Genomic DNA, 22,351 nt, shown 5'->3' with positions numbered 1-22,351 from the left:
TTCGGCGATAAACATGTTTTTTTTCAATCGAAAAACATGGTTTATCGGTCACAAACTGTGTTTTCAAGCGATAAACATGGTTTATCTGTGACAATCCATGTTTATCTGCGATAATCCATGTTTTTCGAGCGATAAACATGTTTTTTTGAGCGATAAACATGGTTTTTTCGAGAGAAAAACATGGATTATCGAAAAAAACTTGGAATATCTAATGAAAATCCCTGTTTATCTTTCGATAAACCATGTTTCTCAGAAAAACCATGTTTATCTGCCGATAATCATGGTTTTCGGTGAAAAACCATGTTTATCGGTCGATAAACATGGTTTTTCGGTCGATAAACATGGTTTTTCGAGTGATAAACATGGTTTATCGGTCGATAAACATGGTGTTTCGACCGAAAATCCATGATTCTCGATTTATTGAGCATTTGGCTTGCCATATGCACCTCGACTTCGGCCGCGTATATGGCAAGCCAATAAATCGAAAAACATGGATTATCGGTCGAAAAAACATGTTTATCGACTGATAAACTATGTTTTTCGATCGAAAAAACATGTTTATCGACCGATAAATATGGATTTTCGATTGATAAACACGGTTTATCGGAGAGAATCCATGTTTATCGCTTGAGAAACATGGATTATCACTGAAAAACATGGTTTTCGGCGATAAACATGGTTTTTCAGTCGAAAAACATGGTTTATCGGTCACAAAGTGTGTTTTCAAGGGGACAAACTAAAACGAATGACAGCGAATGACAATTGACTTTGTACAGGGTTAATTATCATTTGCGAATGACAGCGAATGACAACGAATGACAGCAAATGACAAATAGAATGACAACGAAGGACAGTATTGAGAAGAGATGGAATGATTAACTGAGTGGAGTAAATGCGGTTATTGGTTTTCTGCGCAAAAATGATTTGAGGAAAATCGCATTTGACGTGGTTGCAGGGTTTTGGTGTAATTTACGGATAGAAACCACAGGGAAAGTTTTTGTGTGAGAATGCGCTTGAGTGCTGTGCTTTTTACCTCTGTAGATTTATACAGAAAGATAACTGAAGCCGTTTCAAGATTATAGTATTGTTAGTTTCTAACAATTAATATCGGAAAAATGACGTTAAATTTACTTTTTCTACAATTTCGCTTACTATAAGGTGTGTTTTTATCTTGTCCGTACTTTACTAGATCTAGATACCCACGAAGTCTGAACTGTGATATCCGGTTGAGGCAAATGTCTGTGCTGTCATTACTGTCATTCGTTTTAGTCAACGCAATTTTTTAGTGTGTACAACATATTGTCATTCGTTTTGTGTAACGCAATTGTCATTCGTCTGTTTTTACCTCCTTGGTTTTAGTAACACCCTTTTCAAGCGATAAACATGGTTTATCTGTGCAATCCATGTTTATCTGCGATAATCCATGTTTTTCAAGCGATAAACATGTTTTTTCGAGCGATAAACATGGTTTTTCGCCGGTAAACCATGTTTATCGCCGATAAACCATGTTTATCACCGATAAACCATGTTTATCGCGTAAAAACATAGCTACGGTCCCGCACAATCCGCACCTGGACAAGTGCGCAATAATAATCGGCAACGCACAGGCTTAGTACACCGTCATCGATCTGACACTGATCTCACGACACAAGCTAAATCCGCTAAGTACTTCAGAAATCCGCAACCTCAGCAATAATCATGGAGGTTATTCAACCCTCGGTAAGTTCAAATGTCGATTATTGTCAGCCTGGCGTGAACAAGTGCAAGAGTTTTTTTCTAAATCGGTGTACGCTTTTAGTTTTCATGTTACTAGGCCTAGTTAACATAACTTAATTTAGGCCTAGGCATAGCTTATATAAATGCATGCTTAGTAGATTAGGGTCCATACGGACCCTAACGTGTAATGTTTAGCGTTATTGGGAGAGTAGGGTTGAAGGGTTAGGCCCTCATAAGGGCGAATTCACCAATAAATCTGCTCAGAGTTTCTAATACTACAGGGGCGTCAGAGCCGGTAGCCGGACCAATATTCACGGCGCAAAAAAGAAAAAGAAAAAAAAAGTAGAACTAAGAAAAAAATGGCATAAAATAAAGAACCAAAATGAAACTTCAAAATGTGTTTCAGAAGATTAGTCGGGTGGCAGGGGTCTTGTTTTCAAGCTCGGGAAGTGCCATTTCCTGCAATCTGGGAGACATTTTTTCAAAATTTTCTCCATTACGCTACGCGCCAACCATAGTGGCGCATAGCGTAGTTTGACCTACCAAACGTCCCCCCGATAATTATGATAGATGGCCATGCACACTCTGATCTGCCGTACCAATCCCAAATAGCTTCCGACGCCCCTGTACTATTGCTTTAGTAGTGCAGAGTTTGCAGACCATGAATACGATGTCCAGACAAAGAAGTTTTGCAATATCCTTATGAGATGATCTGGCCGGCCGTTCAAGGTAAAACCGTAAAAGAGGGTCTGGGACAGTGGGATGTAGGAAGGGTAGATCTGATATAGGGTTGGACTCCTGACATTATGGATTGATGAACCATTGCTTTCGACTGAAGGCTCGAAGCGATGGACCTGCCTACTTAAGGCTAGAAAGAAGCCTACCTACAGTGATCTTCTTACTGAGAGGGATAGAGTGATATTACAAATCTGTGCTAGCCTACTGTATCTTTTAAACCATAGGACAGTGAAGATCGATAGCCTGGAGGACTTCCAGCAAAGCATACAGAGGGCCATCTCTGGGCTGGAAGATATAAAAAAAATTAGGAATTCCAGTGGTGCAGCTGGATCCTCACGACGAGCAATCAAAGAGAAGAGGGGACCAAAGATGAGGGTAGTCACCAATAAATGGTACCATTTGCCTGCTGGGTCGCCTGTTCCCAATTTTAAAACTGGGCAGGAGCATTTGTTAGCACATAAGAGGGATGGCTATGGTAAGTTGAGACCATATAGGGGGAGATGACCTATCAGTATTCTCACAAATTTTTTTTTTTGGTATGCTTAAGATAAGATCACTAAGGGTAGCACCTTGGTCTGCAAGTGTATGTGGGATATATAATAAAGCAAAGGTCACCCCCTTTGACTTTCAAAAGTGATGAATTTTATATTTGCTAGTCTTGCTGTTAGATATACCGTGCAGTATATGTAGACCAATATTTTGGGTAACTTCCCATACAGTAGGCTATAGACATCTTATTTCGTGCTGCAGCTTCTAATTTTGTAGTTTCAGGCGACTGTAAAAAATCTGACATAGTGACATGCATGAACTTCTGGTCAAATTGGGTGGTTGAAAAAATGGATTCATTTCGATAGCATTGTAAGTGCATCACCCCCTACTGACAGGGGCTAGCCAGGATTTCAAAAGTTGTAGGCACGACTATCTGAGCGGAGCGTCACCATCATTTGGCGCAGAGCGTACAAGAAAATTTTTGGTTTTACAAACCCCCCAGATGGCCGGAAACCGCCCTTCCCGAGTGTTCATTCTGACAAAGTTGGATCCTAGTCTTTTTCGGCGGGTAGAATGTTGAATGAAACGGCATGCCAAGTCACCCTAAGTAAGCCATATTCTTCCGTTCATTTCAATAGTTTTTCCTGTCTAGACTCTTAAACTCATCCAGCAAGCTTATGGATTTGAATTATGGGTCAAAAAAAGTGTAGGCCCGGGCCTACAGTGCTACATACTGGCTACGCCCCTGACTGAGGGTGCATTCCTAGAATGGTTCTAGATATTGCTCCTATATGCATGGAGGAATTATTCACTGATTCCTGAGTTTCATATTTCCTGTACATAGTTTTATTGGAATATGTTCCATACATTTTGTACATGTCTTGTCTTTCAGGGTTCCCACCTTCACATTTGTGTGAGAATGGGGAAGGCATCCCAGTGGCCATTCAAGTAGACATGTCGACCCAACAATTTAAAACCAAGGCATACGAACTCTTTCCTAAGTTGAGGGGAGAGTTCCAATGCTTTAAATTAAACAGACAAAAGGAACTTGTTGCACTGGAACCAAATCACCCAGCTGCCCTTTGCCCCGGGAATTCTAAGGCTAGGTTCAGGGGAATTATTTTTGTGAAAGAGAGACAAGAGGGGAGTTATTTGTGATCATCTTTATTTACATGTTTGACTTTTTAGGTCAATGTGAAGGCAAATTTATGTCAAGTGAACTGTTCAAAACTGTAAAACATTAAATGAAAAACATGCATGTTTTTTGACAGGGCTATTCAAGTCAAGCAATTGTCAGTTCAGATGGGGCAGCTTCAAGCGCATTTGGCAGACATTCGCATCCAAGAGTAAGTATTGCAGTTGGCACCTATAGGTTGTTATGTAATGTTTTTTGTTTATTTATTGTTACTTGCCATGAAGGAATTCAATATTCACTGCTCATATATACAGTACAGGAAAATCAAGTTTTCGAGATGCTCTTAAATAAGCTGCCACCACTGAGCCCCTTGGACTAATGGAAAGAGTTGTTGACAATAACAGGATTAAACCAAGTTTTTTAATGTATTAAATTCGAATTGTGTTTTCAATGACAGGATCCCTGGCTATACCAATTAAAATCACTAATTTTAAATCACTCTCTGAAAGATTCTTACACCTTTATGTCTAAAGGAAGGCTGTTTGTTAAAATTCCTTTTAATCATGTGATTTAAGAAATCACCATGGTTTTTGAGGTTGTGGAAACAACATGTACGCAGTATATTACAGCTGCTAAAGTAATCCATGTGTTGACAAGGTTTTAAAGATTTTGACCGATGCCGACCATTTCCTGTCTACATCGTTATTTCACAACATCAATATTGGTTAGGTATACCAAAGGACATTAACAGACTATCCAAAGTGCACAGGGAAACACAGTAAATCTCCGACATCAGGGGGGTGTTACATAAGCACCTTAATTGTGCCAACAAATAAAATTGCTCAACAATAAATATCTCTTTGCATTCTTTGCTGTAGGAGCACCCTCTTGTGGACGTAGAGAGTGATGAGGGTTCAGATCTGGTAAGAAATATTGTACTTCACAATATGGTGAATTACTATGCAGTATTTCCAAGGCAGTTACTATAAAGTATTCATGTTCAGCAGCATTGATTATTTTGGTTTTCTTAAAAAATTACCAACTCATGGTAGTGCTATGCTTAGGTGGTTTGCCTACAAGCTTGGCCCCTTCCTTGGCAAATTCCTGGCTAAGCAACTGTCTAACCGTGTCACAATTTGTTTCTAAATATCACCAAAAAACAAGTTGTTTTGACTTTTCGAAATGAATTAGCTAGACGGATCGCACCCGTTAAATGAAATTTGGTTTGCCGATAAAAAAGGAAAATATAGGGCTGTAGCAACCAGTATATATATGTATATATACAAAATACCAAGAAGCGTGGGAACAATTTTGGGGATGAAAGTTGCTACGCGCCGGCACCTAAGCAAATGTTCCCCCCCCCCCAATATTTGAAGCTAATAGCCTAACTGCATTTAATATAAAGGTTTACAAAGTCCAATGGCTAAGCAAAGGCAAACCTACCGTTGAAATGCAGAATTTATCAGGAGATACAACCCTGAGCACACCATGAACAGTTTCACACCGGTAACAGGGGCCATATTTTGTTGTTCCTAATTATGGATAGGACAAGGCCCTTACGAAGTTTGCGTACGGCTCGCCCACATGCGGCTTTGGAACCAAAGATTTATCATGCAACATAACTTGGAGGGAAGACTTCCCTCCACTTTGTACTTTTGTGGCAAACAAATAAATAAATAACATGTAGAGTTTTGGAAGTAGTTCCGGTAAATTTTCATCAGTCGCCAAAAATAACAACATGAATTATTGCCGATTAACTAAGCTTATCGGTCGATAAACATGGTTTATCGCCGATAAACATGGATTTTCGACAAATAAACATGGTTTATCGCCTATAAACATGGATTTTCGAAAGAAATTTACATGGATTATCAAAAAAACTTGGAATATCTAATGAAAATCCCTGTTTATCATTTGATAAACCATGTTTCTCAGAAAAACCATGTTTATCTGCCGATAATCATGGTTTTTCGGTGAAAAACCATGTTTATCGGTCGATAAACATGTTTTTTTCGGTCGATAAACATGGTTTTTCGACCAAAAATCCATGTTTATCGATTTATTGAGCATTTGGCTTGCCATAGGCGTACAGTGATAGCTGTCTTTCATTGTCCGTCGGTCCGTTATCGTGCGTTGGTTCTTACCTAGAAGTTAGCAATGCAGTAAGTTTCTTCTTCCATTGCAATAACACTATAGGCCTAACACCTATGCACCCAGGAGGTGCCAGTGGTAACTCCCGTAGCCCTTTCAATTACCTTTTCTTAACCAGAATTTACCGAAAGCACAGAAGTATGAGTGGAATGATTCCACCAAGCTCAGAGTAATGTAAGCGGTACACTACCCAGGCTTAATTCAAACTATTAAAGTTTGACCTTGTGTCAATTGCCTGTAAATTAATACGCAGATTATTCAGGCTGCATACCTTTTCATTATCACATAGTGAATATACATATTAGTGACAATCAATGAATACTTATTAGTTACATTAGGTAGCAACCGTAGCATACGAGAAGAATATAACAGTTTCAATTTCAATGGTGAATGATTGGGAGCCAGTTGGGACAATTGCCTAATGCTAATACCTCTCTCAACTGTACCCCAACATCATGCTCTCAAAGCACTGGTATATACAAACAGTTCCCAACCTTGATCTGATAGAAACATGATATATTCATACTGCTCGTACTGACAATACGAGTGCTCTGGAGCGGGACTTATAACACTACAGTATGGACATATTTGCCCCAACTGGGTGAAATGTCATCTCACTTGTTAAATATGGAGCATGTTAATTTGCATATTAAAGTCTTAAACGCAATATAGACCGACATATATTTAGTCAGTCTCCGTCGCAATCGCCCCAGCAATCACACGGTCAACCAAACTTCCACGGCACCATGCACCCTCTACCTCTGTCCTTCTTCCCTGCAATTTGGTGTTGCTGGTCCATATAGTTTCAACTTTCCATGCTTTTCAAGAGACGATGACACGGCTGCATTAATATCGGAATTTAAACTTGACGTTATAGCTGACCGAGATTTATAAAGCAAGCGATCATATGCCTTTAGAGCAAAGCCATAGAGTTAATTGTCCTATATAAACCAAATTGGCTTCCTTAATTAGATTTATCATGGTATTTACTTTTATCCTATGGCCTACCACGCGACCTACTTTAGAAGCTATCAAGTGCTTCCAATATGACCGTTATCCTATACCGATGCTATGTCAAATAAAATGTCATTAGCTTGAAGACTCAAATTCCAAATTGGTTCGATGGGTAATAGGTTAATGTTCAATTCATCAGCGATTCTCTTTTCCAGAAATAATAATGCCGTATTTGGTTTCACAGTTTCTTAAAAAGTTTTACAATGATATCTTAAAGTGTACTTTGATCGATATTTTAAATCACAAGAGATCGCTCTGCGTTTAATAGATGGACACAGCATTCGCTTCACATGACATCAGTGGTATCTTTATGGTAGGGCCTACATACTGAAACCGCTTTATATCATACAAGCATGCATGTGCATCTTTTATATCAATGACGAAAGTAGGTTGCCTTGCTTTGACTGTATAATGTCGTACTTAACAGGTCATCAGTATTAAGAACATTAATAAATGTTCCTTCAAAATATTCATTCAACCTACGTAAATAGTGTGCAATACACAATTCAAAGTGCTTTTCTATAGCATCGCGTGCATTACGAACTGCACAATCACGGTTCATAGCATTTCTGCACGAGCAATCAACATACACTAGGGATGAACGAAGAAAGCCTGCAGCCTGCACGCAGAGATTACAGTCACCCTGCATATATACACCCACTCAAACACGCATACATACATACATACATACATACATACATACACACATACATACACGCGCATACATACATACATACACGCATACATACATACATACATACATACACACACGCATACATACACACATACACGCATACATACACACGTACATACACGCATACATACATACATACATACACATATATATATATATATATATATGAGAAGTATTCAATGTACTCGGCGTATAGTTTTGTCACGCAAGGCGCCCCATAGTATTGACATCAGTAGTAGTACGTGTCAATTTAGATGTAGCACACACAGACATTCCAACTCACACGCATTTGGTTAGTGACACACGCATTTCTAGCCCTTCACACGCTCACACGCTATGTGCACTTTATCACACGCAATCCACAAACAATCTCCGAAAAACCGTCCTGAAAGATGCTAATAAGGCTACATCTCTACAACACAAAGCAACTTTGAGTACTTAAACTTATAAGAGTAGTCCATTTGCCGTGGTGGTGGAGGAAAACGCCGGGTGGGAGAGGTGTTGGTGCTAGAGATTGAGAAGTGCGCTTCAATTTCCGATATCAATGTTCAATTATGTTAGCAAGTGATTACTTTCATCGATTCAAGAAAAGTCTTTGTTGAGAATTGTCATGCTTGTTGATTCAATAATATATATATGATGATGAAATTCTCAATTTAAAAATACTCAGAGAAACTGAAAAAGAATGCATCTAGGCATTCAAAAATATGAACAATTTTCCAAAGGGGAGGGGGACACCCCCTCCCTTAGACCCCTCCCCCACTTCCGTTGATCACACTCATATATTTTCCTCAATGTTGGAAAGTCTGCACACATGAATTTAGTAGTAGTAGTAGTAGTAGCCTACATGTCAAATTAGTAGTGGGACTAGTACATGTCAAATTAGTAGTAGTAGTACATGCCAAATTAGTAGTAGTACCTGTCAAATTAGTAGTAGTACATGTCAAATAAGTAGTAGTACATGTCAAATAAGTAGTAGTACCTGTCAAATAAGTAGTAGTACATGACAATTTAGTAGTAGTACATGACAAATTAGTAGTAGTACCTGTCAAATTAGTAGTAGTACATGTCAAATAAGTAGTAGTACCTGTCAAATAAGTAGTAGTACATGCCAAATTAGTAGTAGTACCTGTCAAATTAGTAGTAGTACCTGTCAAATAAGTAGTAGTACATGTCAAATAAGTAGTAGTACATGTCAAATAAGTAGTAGTACCTGTCAAATAAGTAGTAGTACATGCCAAATTAGTAGTAGTACCTGTCAAATTAGTAGTAGTACCTGTCAAATTAGTAGTAGTACATGTCAAATAAGTAGTAGTACCTGTCAAATAAGTAGTAGTACATGACAAATTAGTAGTAGTAGTAGTACATGTCAAATAAGTAGTAGTACATGACAAATTAGTAGTAGTACATGTCAAATTAGTAGTAGTAGAAGTACATGTCAAATAAGTAGTAGTACATGACAATTTAGTAGTAGTGCATGACAATTTAGTAGTAGTACATGTCAAATTAGTAGTAGTAGAAGTACATGTCAAATAAGTAGTAGTACATGACAATTTAGTAGTAGTACCTGTCAAATTAGTAGTAGTACCTGTCAAATAAGTAGTAGTACATGACAAATTAGTAGTAGTAGTAGTACATGTCAAATAAGTAGTAGTACATGACAAATTAGTAGTAGTAGTAGTACCTGTCAAATAAGTAGTAGTACATGACAAATTAGTAGTAGTAGTAGTACATGTCAAATAAGTAGTAGTACATGACAAATTAGTAGTAGTACCTGTCAAATTAGTAGTAGTACCTGTCAAATTAGTAGTAGTACATGTCAAATAAGTAGTAGTACCTGTCAAATAAGTAGTAGTACATGCCAAATTAGTAGTAGTACCTGTCAAATTAGTAGTAGTAGAAGTACATGTCAAATAAGTAGTAGTACATGACAATTTAGTAGTAGTGCATGACAATTTAGTAGTAGTACATGTCAAATTAGTAGTAGTAGAAGTACATGTCAAATAAGTAGTAGTACATGACAATTTAGTAGTAGTACCTGTCAAATTAGTAGTAGTACCTGTCAAATAAGTAGTAGTACATGACAAATTAGTAGTAGTAGTAGTACCTGTCAAATAAGTAGTAGTACATGACAAATTAGTAGTAGTAGTAGTACATGTCAAATAAGTAGTAGTACATGACAAATTAGTAGTAGTACCTGTCAAATTAGTAGTAGTACCTGTCAAATTAGTAGTAGTACATGTCAAATAAGTAGTAGTACCTGTCAAATAAGTAGTAGTACATGACAAATTAGTAGTAGTAGTAGTACATGTCAAATAAGTAGTAGTACATGACAAATTAGTAGTAGTACATGTCAAATTAGTAGTAGTAGAAGTACATGTCAAATAAGTAGTAGTACATGACAATTTAGTAGTAGTGCATGACAATTTAGTAGTAGTACATGTCAAATTAGTAGTAGTAGAAGTACATGTCAAATAAGTAGTAGTACATGACAATTTAGTAGTAGTACCTGTCAAATTAGTAGTAGTACATGTCAAATAAGTAGTAGTACCTGTCAAATAAGTAGTAGTACATGAAAAATTAGTAGTAGTAGTAGTACATGTCAAATAAGTAGTAGTACATGACAAATTAGTAGTAGTAGTAGTACATGTCAAATAAGTAGTAGTACATGACAAATTAGTAGTAGTACATGACAATTTAGTAGTAGTACATGTCAAATTAGTAGTAGTAGAAGTACATGTCAAATAAGTAGTAGTACATGACAATTTAGTAGTAGTGCATGACAATTTAGTAGTAGTACATGTCAAATTAGTAGTAGTAGAAGTACATGTCAAATAAGTAGTAGTACATGACAATTTAGTAGTAGTACATGTCAAATTAGTACACTTCAAATTAGTAGAAGTACATGCCACTAGTAGTAGTATATGCTACTGTGGTCCTCCTTTTTTTTGGTCTTTTTGTGGTCCATCAGTCAAATCTTCGACCGCTGCATCTCTATGGTTGACTGACTTCAGGCGCGTAGCCAAGGGGGGGGGCGAAGGGGGCAGCCGCCCCCCCCTTGAGCATATTTTTAATTTTTTTTTTTAATGTTTTTATGATATCGGTAGTATTTTCAAAAGAGAAAATGCTAAAATGCAACTTACAAGGCCTGGGAAGTGCCATTGCCAGCGATCTGGGAGGCATTTACAGCCAAAATTTTCTTGTACGCTTCGCGCCAACCATGGTGGCGCTCCGCTTAGATAGTTTGCAATGCCGAATCTACAGTTTCGCCCCTCCCTTGGCAAATTCCTGGCTACGCGCCTGACTGACTTTGATGAATAACCAAACAAGAAACGTCCATATTAATGAGGTATGCAAGGCACGCAAGCTAGAGCACGCGGCAAAAGTTTGGTTGTGTCAGAACCGTATGGCTTTCATGAAGACGTTAATGTGTTAACTTTTGGACTGCGTGTGCTGATATGCTGTGAATGTTAGTAAAATATTCCAAATTGAACATTGAAATATGTATTGCTAGTCATGCAGACGTCAAAGTGAACTTTAAACCCGAACTTGGAAAAAATAATACTTAGCCCTTTCTTTATCTTACTTAATGAGTAAAACAAAAACTGATATTTTTTGGGTACACTTGACAAGTCATATCTCACAAGAAATGGTTGCTCACATTTATTTTCCGACTCAACAGTGTACTTTTCACAAACGCTGGTAATTTATGGTTTTAATACACTTAATGATTAGACCCCAAAATACCAAAACTTTGCGCTGCTGTGGCTTGAAAACTCCCCATATTGATTAGAATTTATCCTTTCAAACATTTCTGATGGCAATCACACCAACTGTATTATTGGGAGGCATCTTTTTTTAATGTCAATATGGGAATTTGACTTAATGTCAAAAGGTCAAAAGGTGGAGTAGAACAACAAGGTGGTGTTTTTTTTTCATAACTCGATGTTTTGTCTCGGTTGTTATAAATCTATCCGGCTACTGTATACGTGGCAGAAATAGCAGCATTTTATTGCATGTGTCCATGCGATTTGCAGTGAAAGGGCGGAGGGGGGGGGGGGGGTGGGGTGCAGGGACAATGATGCAAGGGACAAGAGAAGTAGGGTTTCAGGAGCTTTTGTATCCTTCCAGAATTTTGGAGGTTTTCATAGACATTCCTGTAATTTCTAATGCAAATAGCTCTTTCAAATTTTCTACTGCCCTTTTCCCTAAGTTGTCAAGTTTAGAGGATAAATCTGTTCTTCGTCTGGACAAGGATCATATATCTTTCCGCAGGTAGGCGTAGTCCCTCCATATATGATGGGCTGTAATTGTTGTACTCCCCTATCCTTACTCCTGTGAGTCCTGTCACTGTACCTGGCCCAAATCCCTACCTTTCTCACCCCTCTGGAATCCATTTAACATTCAACTGTTAGACCACTCTGCTACTACTGTAGTTGAACATTACAGTGGATTAATTGCACACGTGAATAATCAAAATAGAATATTTTGGAAAACAAAAGTTGATAATAAGTAGTTTATTATATAAACAGTATCAGTAAATGGAGCAACAATACGCTGTAACAGAAACCAACAGGGTAGGATGCATAGATTATATATATTATATATTGAAAGTTTTTATTTAATGCAGTTTGGTGCCTTAAATCAGCAATTGTAGTTTTTACCTAAGTACCCAGTTTATTAATGTACTCTCATTAAGAATCCGGAGGGGCACAGCCACTATTTCGAGGGAAAGAATTAGAAATTGTCTTTGATTTTCATTGAGATAGCAGGGGCACTACTGCAACTTTGTAGTATTACTTGGAAAATAAGGCTATTTACATACACTTGTGAAAAGGCACCAAGTGGCATGGTTTCCAGAGTGAGAAAAAACATGTAGAATTGACAGAATTTTAAGAGCAACTTTTCTTACAGTGGTTTTTTAAAACTGTACATCAAAACCTTAACATTTGCCGCAGCTGCTCAATATTTACTGGCTCTTGGCGCAAATTTCGCTGGAGTTTTGGACAGTCTTAGAGCCATGACTTAGTTGTAGGATGATCAAGAGGGCACCTAAGGCATTGAAAGGGTTAAAAGGCATACCGCAGTTGTTGCTATCGGTGATGGATGATTTTTGAGCTCATTACTGCAAGAGGTATTTGCCATCGACCTGCTTCTTACATTCATTGAGTGTGTTTTGTTTTTTCTTCTTTCACCCTCTGTCTGTCTACTGTACATTGTTGGTTCTCTTTTCTTTCATCTTCCGCTGCAGTTTATTCTCCCTATAGAAAATTTAGGAGATACGGCTCAGTCCGAGTACAAGCATGGCTCCTCTCTGAACACGGAGTCCAGTGGTAGCGATAGTTACAGGGACATTTTAACCAGTCATAAGTAAGTTTCACTCTCTAAACATGTTTTATTTGAAGCAAGGTTTTGTCAGCTGGCAACATATTATCTATGTTTTATTCTTTTGTAAAACAATTCAAAATAAGAAACTGACTGGGAAAAGTAAATGCAATGTACTTTATTGAGACAAGTTATTGGATAATCTGAAAGTTGTCGTTTTGAAAATTTGTATCTCGGCAAAACGTCAATTTTCAGATTTTTCTAATTTTGACGAGTTGTCGTATCTCAACAAAACGTCAATTTTCAGATTTTTTTCATTTTGACGACTTGTTATATTTCAGCTAAACGTTAAAATTCAGATTTTTTTCATTTTGACGACTTGTCGTATCTCGGCAAAACGTCAATTTTCAAAATTTTGTCATTTTGACGACTTGTTGTATCTCGGCAAAACGTCAATTTTCAGAATTTTGTCATTTTGACGACTTGTTTTATCTCAGCAAAACGTCAATTTTCAGAATTTTGTCATTTTGACGACTTGCTATATCTCGGCAAAACGTCAATTTTCAGAATTTTGTTATTTTGACGACTTGTTGTATCTCGGCAAAACGTAAATTTTCAGAAATTTGTCATTTTGACGACTTGTTGTATCTCGGCAAAACGTAAATTTTCAGAATTTTGTCATTTTGACGACTTGTTGTATCTCGGCAAATTTAATAATTTTGTCGTTTTGACAATTGTTAAACTCGGCAAAACATCATTTTTTTGAATTTTGTCATTTTGACGAGTTTGTTTCTCTTTCATCACCATGTCCCTTCTACGCTTCCGTTATTTCTTGCTGTAAAGCAGAACTGCTTGTGACTTTGTGTTGAGTTTGTTTTGATCTCATCTCCCTTCATGTAATGAAGAGGGAGATGAGATATTGTACTTCACCCCACCTCAAAAATGTGAGTGAGTAAGTGTGTGTGAGTGTGTCTGTGTGCATGAGTGAGTGAGCAAAATTAAGTATGTCGCAAACTCCTCCTAGACCCCAAGTCCTGTCAAGTTCAAGCTTGGTGGGTGGGTGCCTGACCATGTTGTGATTGATGACGTCAAAGAGGTCGAAGGTCAAGAAATCTAAAAATTGGTTTTTAGCCATTTTCTGCATGCCAACTTGTTAGACAAAGGCATTAAACCACATTATATGTAGAGAATAAAGAGACAAAGTTTAAAACAAGACAGATTTAGCTGTATAGGCTTGTAGTTAACAGGTCAATTGAGTTAAAGTTAAAATTGGTCTAAATTGTGCAAAAGAGTGTGTCCTAAACTGGTAGTCCGATCATGGTTCAAACTTGGTGGGTAGGTGCCTGACCATGTACTGTAAACTTGATTCTTTGGTGATTGTCTAAATGTCATAGGTGGAAGGTCAAATACCCAGAAAGTGTAGCCATTTTCTGCTTGTCAGTATGTTGGAAAAAGTCATTAAACCACAAAATATGTAGACTATAATGGGACAAATTTTAAATAAGAACTTATGCAGTTGTTAAGGGTCAAGGTCAAAGTTCATTGTAGATCCATTCCATCATAGAAGAGATGAGTACCATAGATTGCCATCTTGTAATTATGTTTTAATCGTAATAGATGCTAAGATCCCATAACAAGGAAGTTTATTAGGCAAGTTTCAGGAAAGATATGATTGATAAAGATGGCTACCTTCAAGGTATGCAAAGAGTTAAGATGACTAATGAAGCAATCCATGACAGAATGAAGGTGAGATGACAAAACTATTAATTAATGGATCATTCAACTGTCAATTTGAGTATAGTTTCATTAGTTTAATGTAAGTTTAATTGCTTTGTTCAAGGGCTGTCCTAACATGTTAGTGTTTAATATCATCAGATGCAAGGTTAAATTGCGACTAACATGCAACATCATGTAACATGTTGAAGATTTCAAGTTTCATTGCTTACACTACATTTCTTGTTTAATAAGAATGCTGAGTGAAACTACCCACTGCTGTAGGTGATGAAACATTTGGTGTTTAATCCGCAAGCTCCAACTCATTCATTGGGGCTTAAATTTCAACTCCTACCCAGATCCCAACGAAGAGAGTAAGTGACGTCTGCTCTGGTAACGCGACAATAGCATAAGAGACGGTGGTATGAACAGACCTTATGGGGAAAAAGTTAACACGTCATTTAATGAAAGTGAAAATATTCCCTACCTTGGTGGGGTGGAATTCATTTCCCCTGTGGGTCGTATAACAAAAGAGAAATCTGTAAGCAATGATGATTTTTAATGCATCTTTGCGTGATTGATTACTAATCCATCTTTGCTTGATTGATTATTAATCCATATTTGCATGATTGATTATTAATCCATCTTTGCGTGATTGATTATTATACAAATATTGAATGGTTATTTTATTAACCACTCTCATTCCATATAATATTATACATATAATGAATGGTTATGAGTGCAATAGTGCAAATATTTCATGAGTTGAAAGATGGAATGTTCCATTCAACGAGGCGCAGCCGAGTTGAATAATTACATCTTTCAACGAATGAAATATTTGCACTATTGCACGAATGGAAACCATTCATTATTTGTTTTATACGACATATTATATTAATATGGGTAAAATGCACTCATGCAACAGATTGTTTTGAACAGACATGTTTCTCTGCTTTCTAACCATTGAAAAAAGTACTACCAAAAAAGTATAACTCATGGTCCTATTTCATAGAGTGGAATAGAGCGGATTTTGCATGCAATCAACGAGCAATTGACCAATCAAATGACCAGAATAAAATTAGGTGTTGTATAATAACCCATATTTGCATGATTGATTATTAATCCATTTTTCTGCTTAGATGTTGAAGGACAGCGTAGTAAAGTCAGAGGATTCCGTGAAGAGACTGGTAGCAGAGATCAAGATGCTAGATCAAAGGGTCATTCAATTTCATAAAGCCGTACAGAAGGAGGAAGAGCCAGGTACATTTTCAAGTTTCTTCCTTTTGGGTTTGGTACATTGAGAGTACAAGATGGATATGATGCTCGCATTGTATAAAATTATTGGTAGCAGTATGCTGGAGACAATGGGTTGTAGGACTATTGTTTGCGAGCGGGTCACAGATATGGTCATGTGCGAAGAAAGTTGGAATGAATTTCAAAACTTAAACCGATGAGTCTGTCTTGTGTAGAAAGATTTACTTCGCTGCTAAATAAACCAGAAAGCGTTTAGCAGGAGTGTCAAGCATAAATCAGGGACGTTGAAATTTGGTTAAAATGTTCTATTTATGGTAGTTCGCAAGCGAAGATGTTACCTAACTTATATGGAATTGATACCAAGTTTTTGTATTGAATGAGTGCAGTTGTTAAATTTTTTGTCCCCGCCATCCCCATCCCACCCCCCGAAAGAAGTATCCCTAACCATGATGGAATATCACTTAGTAATATTCAGTCTTACCGAAGGCGATGGAGTACAACAGAGTTGAGGAGAGTGGAATTTTAAAGAATACATCAAGTTTATTTCCTTCGTCCTCAGATTTAGTGTAAAGTTTTTTTTTTGGTGAATATTGTAAGGATAACAAGCTCGTTCCCTTTTTCCTAGAACTGAATAAGTATTCAAGCAAAGCAAATTGCTCTTTTGTTTGTATTGAATGAGTGCAGTTTTTAAATTTTTTGTCCCCGCCATCCCCACCCCACCCCACCCCCGGAAAGAAGTATCCCTAACCGTGATGGAATATCACTTAGTAATATTCAGTCTTACCGAAGGCGATGGAGTACAACAGAGTTGAGGAGAGTGGAATTTTCCGAACGAATAAAGTGTCACTGTTCCCCTGACCAACACGGGAATAGTGCTAACTTTGTTAATTAAGGCGAGGATAACAGCTAGGTACTTGACTCCATAAAGAACTGGGACATGTGGGTGTATAAAACAGAAAAATATAGTTATAACCGACTGAAACACCCGTTCATATAGAACTCGGACAAGTGGGTGTATAGAACAGAAAAATATAGTGATACAATTACCAACTAAAACACCCGTTCATAAAGAACTCGGACGAGTGGGTGCATACAGTAGAACAGAAAAATATAGTGATACAATTACCAACTGAAACACCCGTTCATAAAGAACTCGGACGAGTGGTTGCATACAGTAGAACAGAAAAATATAGTGATACAATTACCAACTGAAACACCCGTTCATAAAGAACACGGACAAGTGGGTGTATACAAGGGCGTAGGAACGGGGGGGGCTGGGGGGGCGCCAGCCCCCCAGTGAAAAATGTGGAGGGGCGGAAGTATCATTCCGCCCCCCCGGATCGCAAGTCAGAAAACCCCTTTTTCATTTCCAAATGAGAAAAAAAATCTCATTTGGAGCACCAAATTGCATCTAAGGCCAGGGGAAAATACAAAATTAAGTTTACAAAATGGAGTGGGTGTTGAAGTGTGCTATATTGCACCAAATTGCATCTGAGGCCACCTGAAAATGCAAAAAAATCCAAAGGGGAGGGGGACACCCCCTCCCCTTAGACCCCTCCCCAGGCCGGCCATCAGTCTTCAGCCCCCCCTCTCAAAAGTACCTTCCTACGCCACTGGGTGTATACAGCAGAACAGAAAAATATAGTGATACAATTACCAACTGAAACACCCGTTCATATAGAACTCGGACAAGTGGGTGTATAGAACAGAAAAATATAGTGATACAATTACCAACTGAAACACCCGTTCATAAAGAACTTGGACGAGTGGGTGCATACAGTAGAACAGAAAAATATAGTGATACAATTACCAACTGAAACACCCGTTCATAAAGAACACGGACAAGTGGGTGCATACAGTAGAACAGAAAAATATAGTGATACAATTACCAACTGAAACACCCGTTCATTTAGAACTCGGACATGTGGGTGTATAGAACAGAAAAATATAGTGATACAATTACCGACTGAAACACCGGGCCCTTCACGTAAATCACACCCTTCACATAAATCACAAATTAGGGAATGATTGAATTATAACATTAGGAAATTCTAGAAATTAAGAAACTTGATCTCTTTTCACATCTTCTGATACTTAAAGTTCAAATGACAATTTCAATCCAAAAGTTCGGTAAGCTTCAGGTCACTGTTTCACCAACTCCCGTCTTTTGGGCCACTTTCTCTTTAGGCCAGCGCCCCTTGTCTCTCTTGCTCCACTGATGATGGTCAAGAACTGCAGGGTACAAAATACGTTAACTAGGATTTTGTCTATACATGCTCTGGAATTATCCCGAGGGAATTTGTAATACGAACCCTAACCACAGTGAATCTTCCTGCAGATGTGAATTTCCCTTTGGGATATTGAAAACGCATAACACCTAATAACATGAATAATAACATAAACCCACCACCAAGTCCTAAATAATCACAAGGCTCCCAATTCTATAATGCCCCCACTAACTGCTCCAATACAACACTTACTATGTACATACTATCTCTACCCTTAGGGCAGCTTCAATGGCCAGGATTATTCTAGAACATAATCTCTGTATCTAAAATATCATGCCATACCCCAAGACACAATTCTCCTCTCTAAAGTGATCCCTGATTGCATTATCTTGTAACACATATTACTAAGTATTATTGACATATCCCCTAGGCTAGAGCCAAAGTTACCTAGGTCAGGATACGAACCCCCACAATAACAGGGACTCTTCAATAAGCAATGAATAGAATAAACACATTCTAATACCTTGAAACACCAGTCTCCACATGTTTTTAGCAAGGATAAATAATGTGACTTACTTCACTGGGCTTTGACTTGCTCCAGCTCTCCAGGTACAGACTGGCGCGGCCACCATACATCCATACAGAACCGGTTACTGGTCAAATTAACTCAGGTGGTGACAATAAATAACATATGCATTTTTGCGTATAAAATGTTGGCCTCGCAGGCTAAGCTTCAAGCATCTCAACAAGCCTGAATACAACTTAGTGCCCTCACAGGGTCTTACCACAACAGCAATAATAACCACACACCACGCCCACAGAGGACACAGCCACTCTGGTACAACTGTACCTTTCAAACCATGGGAGTCAAGTGAGGAATATTCTCCAACTCTGAAATGAATGCATACCATGTACTGCTCAAAACAATACATAACACAAAACAAGACACAAACAAGACAAATATATGCAGGACACAAAGGGATAAAGCTACTACCTTCAAGGCAGGTTCAATCTAGCTTTTGCCATTCAGAGTCACTCAAGTGATACATAAGGCAATACAATAGGGACTAGTATCTGCTGTGACATAAAGAATACATCAAGTTTATTTACTTCGTCCTCAGATTTAGTGTAAAGTTTTTTTTTTGGGGTGAATATTGTAAGGATAACAAGCTCCTTCCTTTTTTCCTAGAACAAAAACAATCAAAAACTTTTTGTTTAACACCTTTTTTTTTTACATTTTATAATAATATTCTGCAACTACTGTAGTTGATACAACAATACTAGACATTTTACTAGTAGATGGGTTATAAATGAAAAAAAAAAATTGACTTTTCTGACATTACATAAGTTAGGGAAATCATGTAATGTTCTTACATCTCTGTCTGTGGCTCTGACCCCCTCCCACCAAGAAATCCCCCACCCCCTCCCATCACCCAAAGCAATCCGTTTTCGCCCTTAAAATTATTGGCCATCGTTGACTCATTTGAGTCTTCAAATGTAACATGCATGATCTACACTTTATGCAGAGTATGGTACTTTCGTCTACATGGCTTGTGTATTCCTATCTAGTAATTTTCTTTCATACTCTTTTATGGACAGAACCACCTATGGTGTCCACCATGGAACAGCTCCCCGAGAGACCTCCAGAAGACTTAAATTTGGAAGAGACTTGGGAAGATGACGAAACATCAGACAGAGACAATAAATTGGAATCCCAAACCCCTGTAGCCGATTCAGATCCCTTCTCTAGTCTCATTATGGACATAAAAGCCTCCATCTCACCCCCGAGTTAAGTACGGTCTGACTCTTACCAGATCAGGAAAGGCTTACAAGACGATAACCTCCTGAAGGCAGAAGAAGACAGAAAAGTTTGTTCCAATTCTGGTAGCGATTCGCCGAACGCTTCATCAATCCAAAGAGACAAGCCGATTGAAGTTTCCTCCAAAGGGATTAGAAATAGGACTAAAGTTGAAGAAGAATCGGAAAGTGATTCGATCCATTTCAGGATCACAAACTTTTTGAGCCACTGATGTTGCAGCTTCTTAAAAGATATATTTATTATTATTATTTGTTTCATCACATAGTATTACAAGGTGAACAAGACAATATAAGTACAAATAAGTAAAAAATGTGAAAGGAAGTCAACTAAGAAACCCTTTTGGGCTTAATCGAATAGAGTACTCCCTATCTATATATACATATATATATATATATATATATATATATATATATATATATATATATATATATAATATATATAATATATATATATATATATATATATATATATATATATATATATATATATATATATATATATGTAAGCTTTTCTACTTCTTTTTTTTGTATCACCATGTGTGTAAATATTGAAGCACTAAGATATGCAGTTTTTTTTTCCTTGAAATAGCAAGAGATAAAATGGAGAACACTGTTATGAAAGCTGTACTTAAAACACTTGAAAAACTGCTTTCCTAAATTTTAAGGAACAGTTTGGCAAAAAATTTTTCTGGGGAAATCTATCTTTATTTCATGCATAGTCTTGAATACTTCTGCAATACCATAAGACCATCTCTGCCCTGCACCTAAAAATACCGGGTTTTTTTTATCTCTTGCATGTTCTCAAAAGTGCTCTTCTCAAGGGTATCATGTTGAAAATTTTCTCAGATTTTCAGATGGAAATTATGAAAGGTTTTTCGTTAAGGATGGTCATGTGATGATGCTAAAAGATAATCTAATGCATAAAGAGTCTGTAAATCCAGAAGAGAGGAATTAATAAGTATCCTATGCCAGGAATCTTTGATTGATTCCTTGCCAAAATGCAAAAGGGAATGTAGGTGTGTATGTATGCAGGTAAACGTATGTATATGTGATGTTCCAACTTGTAAACTGGATGACTCACCAAGCATATCTTGCATGAATTTCAGGAAAATTAGGATGTAAATTTACGGCACTGAATTCTTTGGCTGCTCCAGTTATTGAGCGGAGTCAAAGGTCAATTGAGGTCATCAGCGGCCAAAATACAAAAACCTTGTAGTCGAGTTTAGTTAACATCTGTAGCATCGGTAAAATGTCATAATTAGGTGGTAGGTCCCCTCACTGAGCATTACACTTTGAGCAGTTCTGTTAAGAGGTCAAATGTAAATTGGAGTCAGCTGCCAAAAGTCTGAAATCCTTGTCGACATAGCTTCAAAATCAAAGCTGCGATTATCCTCATGCTCAGAAATGTACAAGAACTGAATGTTCTATGAAGAGGTCAAAGGTCACCTTGATCAGGCGCGTATCCAGGGGCATTGGGGGCACGTGCCTCCCGGGTAAGAAAAAGAGGAGAGAAAAACAAGAGAGAAGAAAAAAGGGAAAGAGAGGGGAAAGAAGATGAGGAAGGAAGGGACAAGAAAAAGAAGAAATAGAGGAAAAGGAGAGAAGGAGGGAGTAGAAAACACGGCAAGCAACCAGGAAGAGAAAAAAGGAACAGTGACATAATTACAGAGCTGATCCCTATTATATACATTGGGTAGCCAGTGACGGATCCATGATTTCAGAAGGGGGCGTGCGCCTCACCCTACCCCTTACACCGACAACTCCATTTTAACATTTTCATATTTCCTCTCTCACTAGTGTATATATATATATATATATATATATATATATATATATATATATATATAAACAATTGTACAATTGTGCTATGAAACCAACTGTGGCTGGTCTCGAACTCGACCGAGTCATCGGAAACATCATGCATTTCGGTATTAGACCAGGATCTATATGCGAACTGCACTAGACATATGCCCTTCGATGCAACACTGCCATCCAGAGATAAAATGTTATACTCCGACCTGAATGCTAATTTTTACCCTAAACCTAGTACCGTAACTCATACAATGAATCTAAAAA

The 22,351-nt window shown here is 37.7% G+C and overlaps 1 protein-coding gene across 7 annotated transcripts; it reads left to right on the top strand.

The window, feature by feature from the left end:
• Positions 1 to 681: 681 nt before the first annotated feature.
• Positions 682 to 20,694, top strand: LOC139960444 (BRISC complex subunit Abraxas 2-like). Of its 7 annotated transcripts, none has more exons than XM_071958805.1 (8): positions 683 to 1,719; positions 2,679 to 2,929; positions 3,446 to 3,550; positions 4,215 to 4,289; positions 13,205 to 13,307; positions 14,924 to 15,008; positions 16,115 to 16,235; positions 20,057 to 20,694. In XM_071958805.1, the coding sequence occupies exons 3-8, from the start codon at positions 3,517 to 3,519 to the stop codon at positions 20,248 to 20,250; spliced, it is 612 nt and encodes a 203-aa protein (XP_071814906.1). In that variant the 5' UTR covers positions 683 to 1,719; positions 2,679 to 2,929; positions 3,446 to 3,516; the 3' UTR covers positions 20,251 to 20,694. The 7 variants fall into 7 exon arrangements, with proteins under 7 accessions (XP_071814903.1, XP_071814906.1, XP_071814904.1 ...); XM_071958803.1 differs by lacking the exon at positions 3,446 to 3,550 and adding an exon at positions 4,957 to 5,001 and having other exon boundaries at positions 687 to 1,719; positions 13,189 to 13,307; positions 20,057 to 20,693; XM_071958802.1 differs by lacking the exons at positions 2,679 to 2,929; positions 3,446 to 3,550 and adding an exon at positions 4,957 to 5,001 and having other exon boundaries at positions 682 to 1,719; positions 13,189 to 13,307.
• Positions 20,695 to 22,351: the final 1,657 nt, after the last annotated feature.

This window comes from Apostichopus japonicus, chromosome 19 (genome assembly GCF_037975245.1).
Source record: "Apostichopus japonicus isolate 1M-3 chromosome 19, ASM3797524v1, whole genome shotgun sequence".
Lineage (NCBI taxonomy): Eukaryota > Metazoa > Echinodermata > Holothuroidea > Aspidochirotida > Stichopodidae > Apostichopus > Apostichopus japonicus.
Note: the sequence above shows the minus strand (reverse complement) of the source record. Positions and strands in the feature narration are given on the sequence as shown.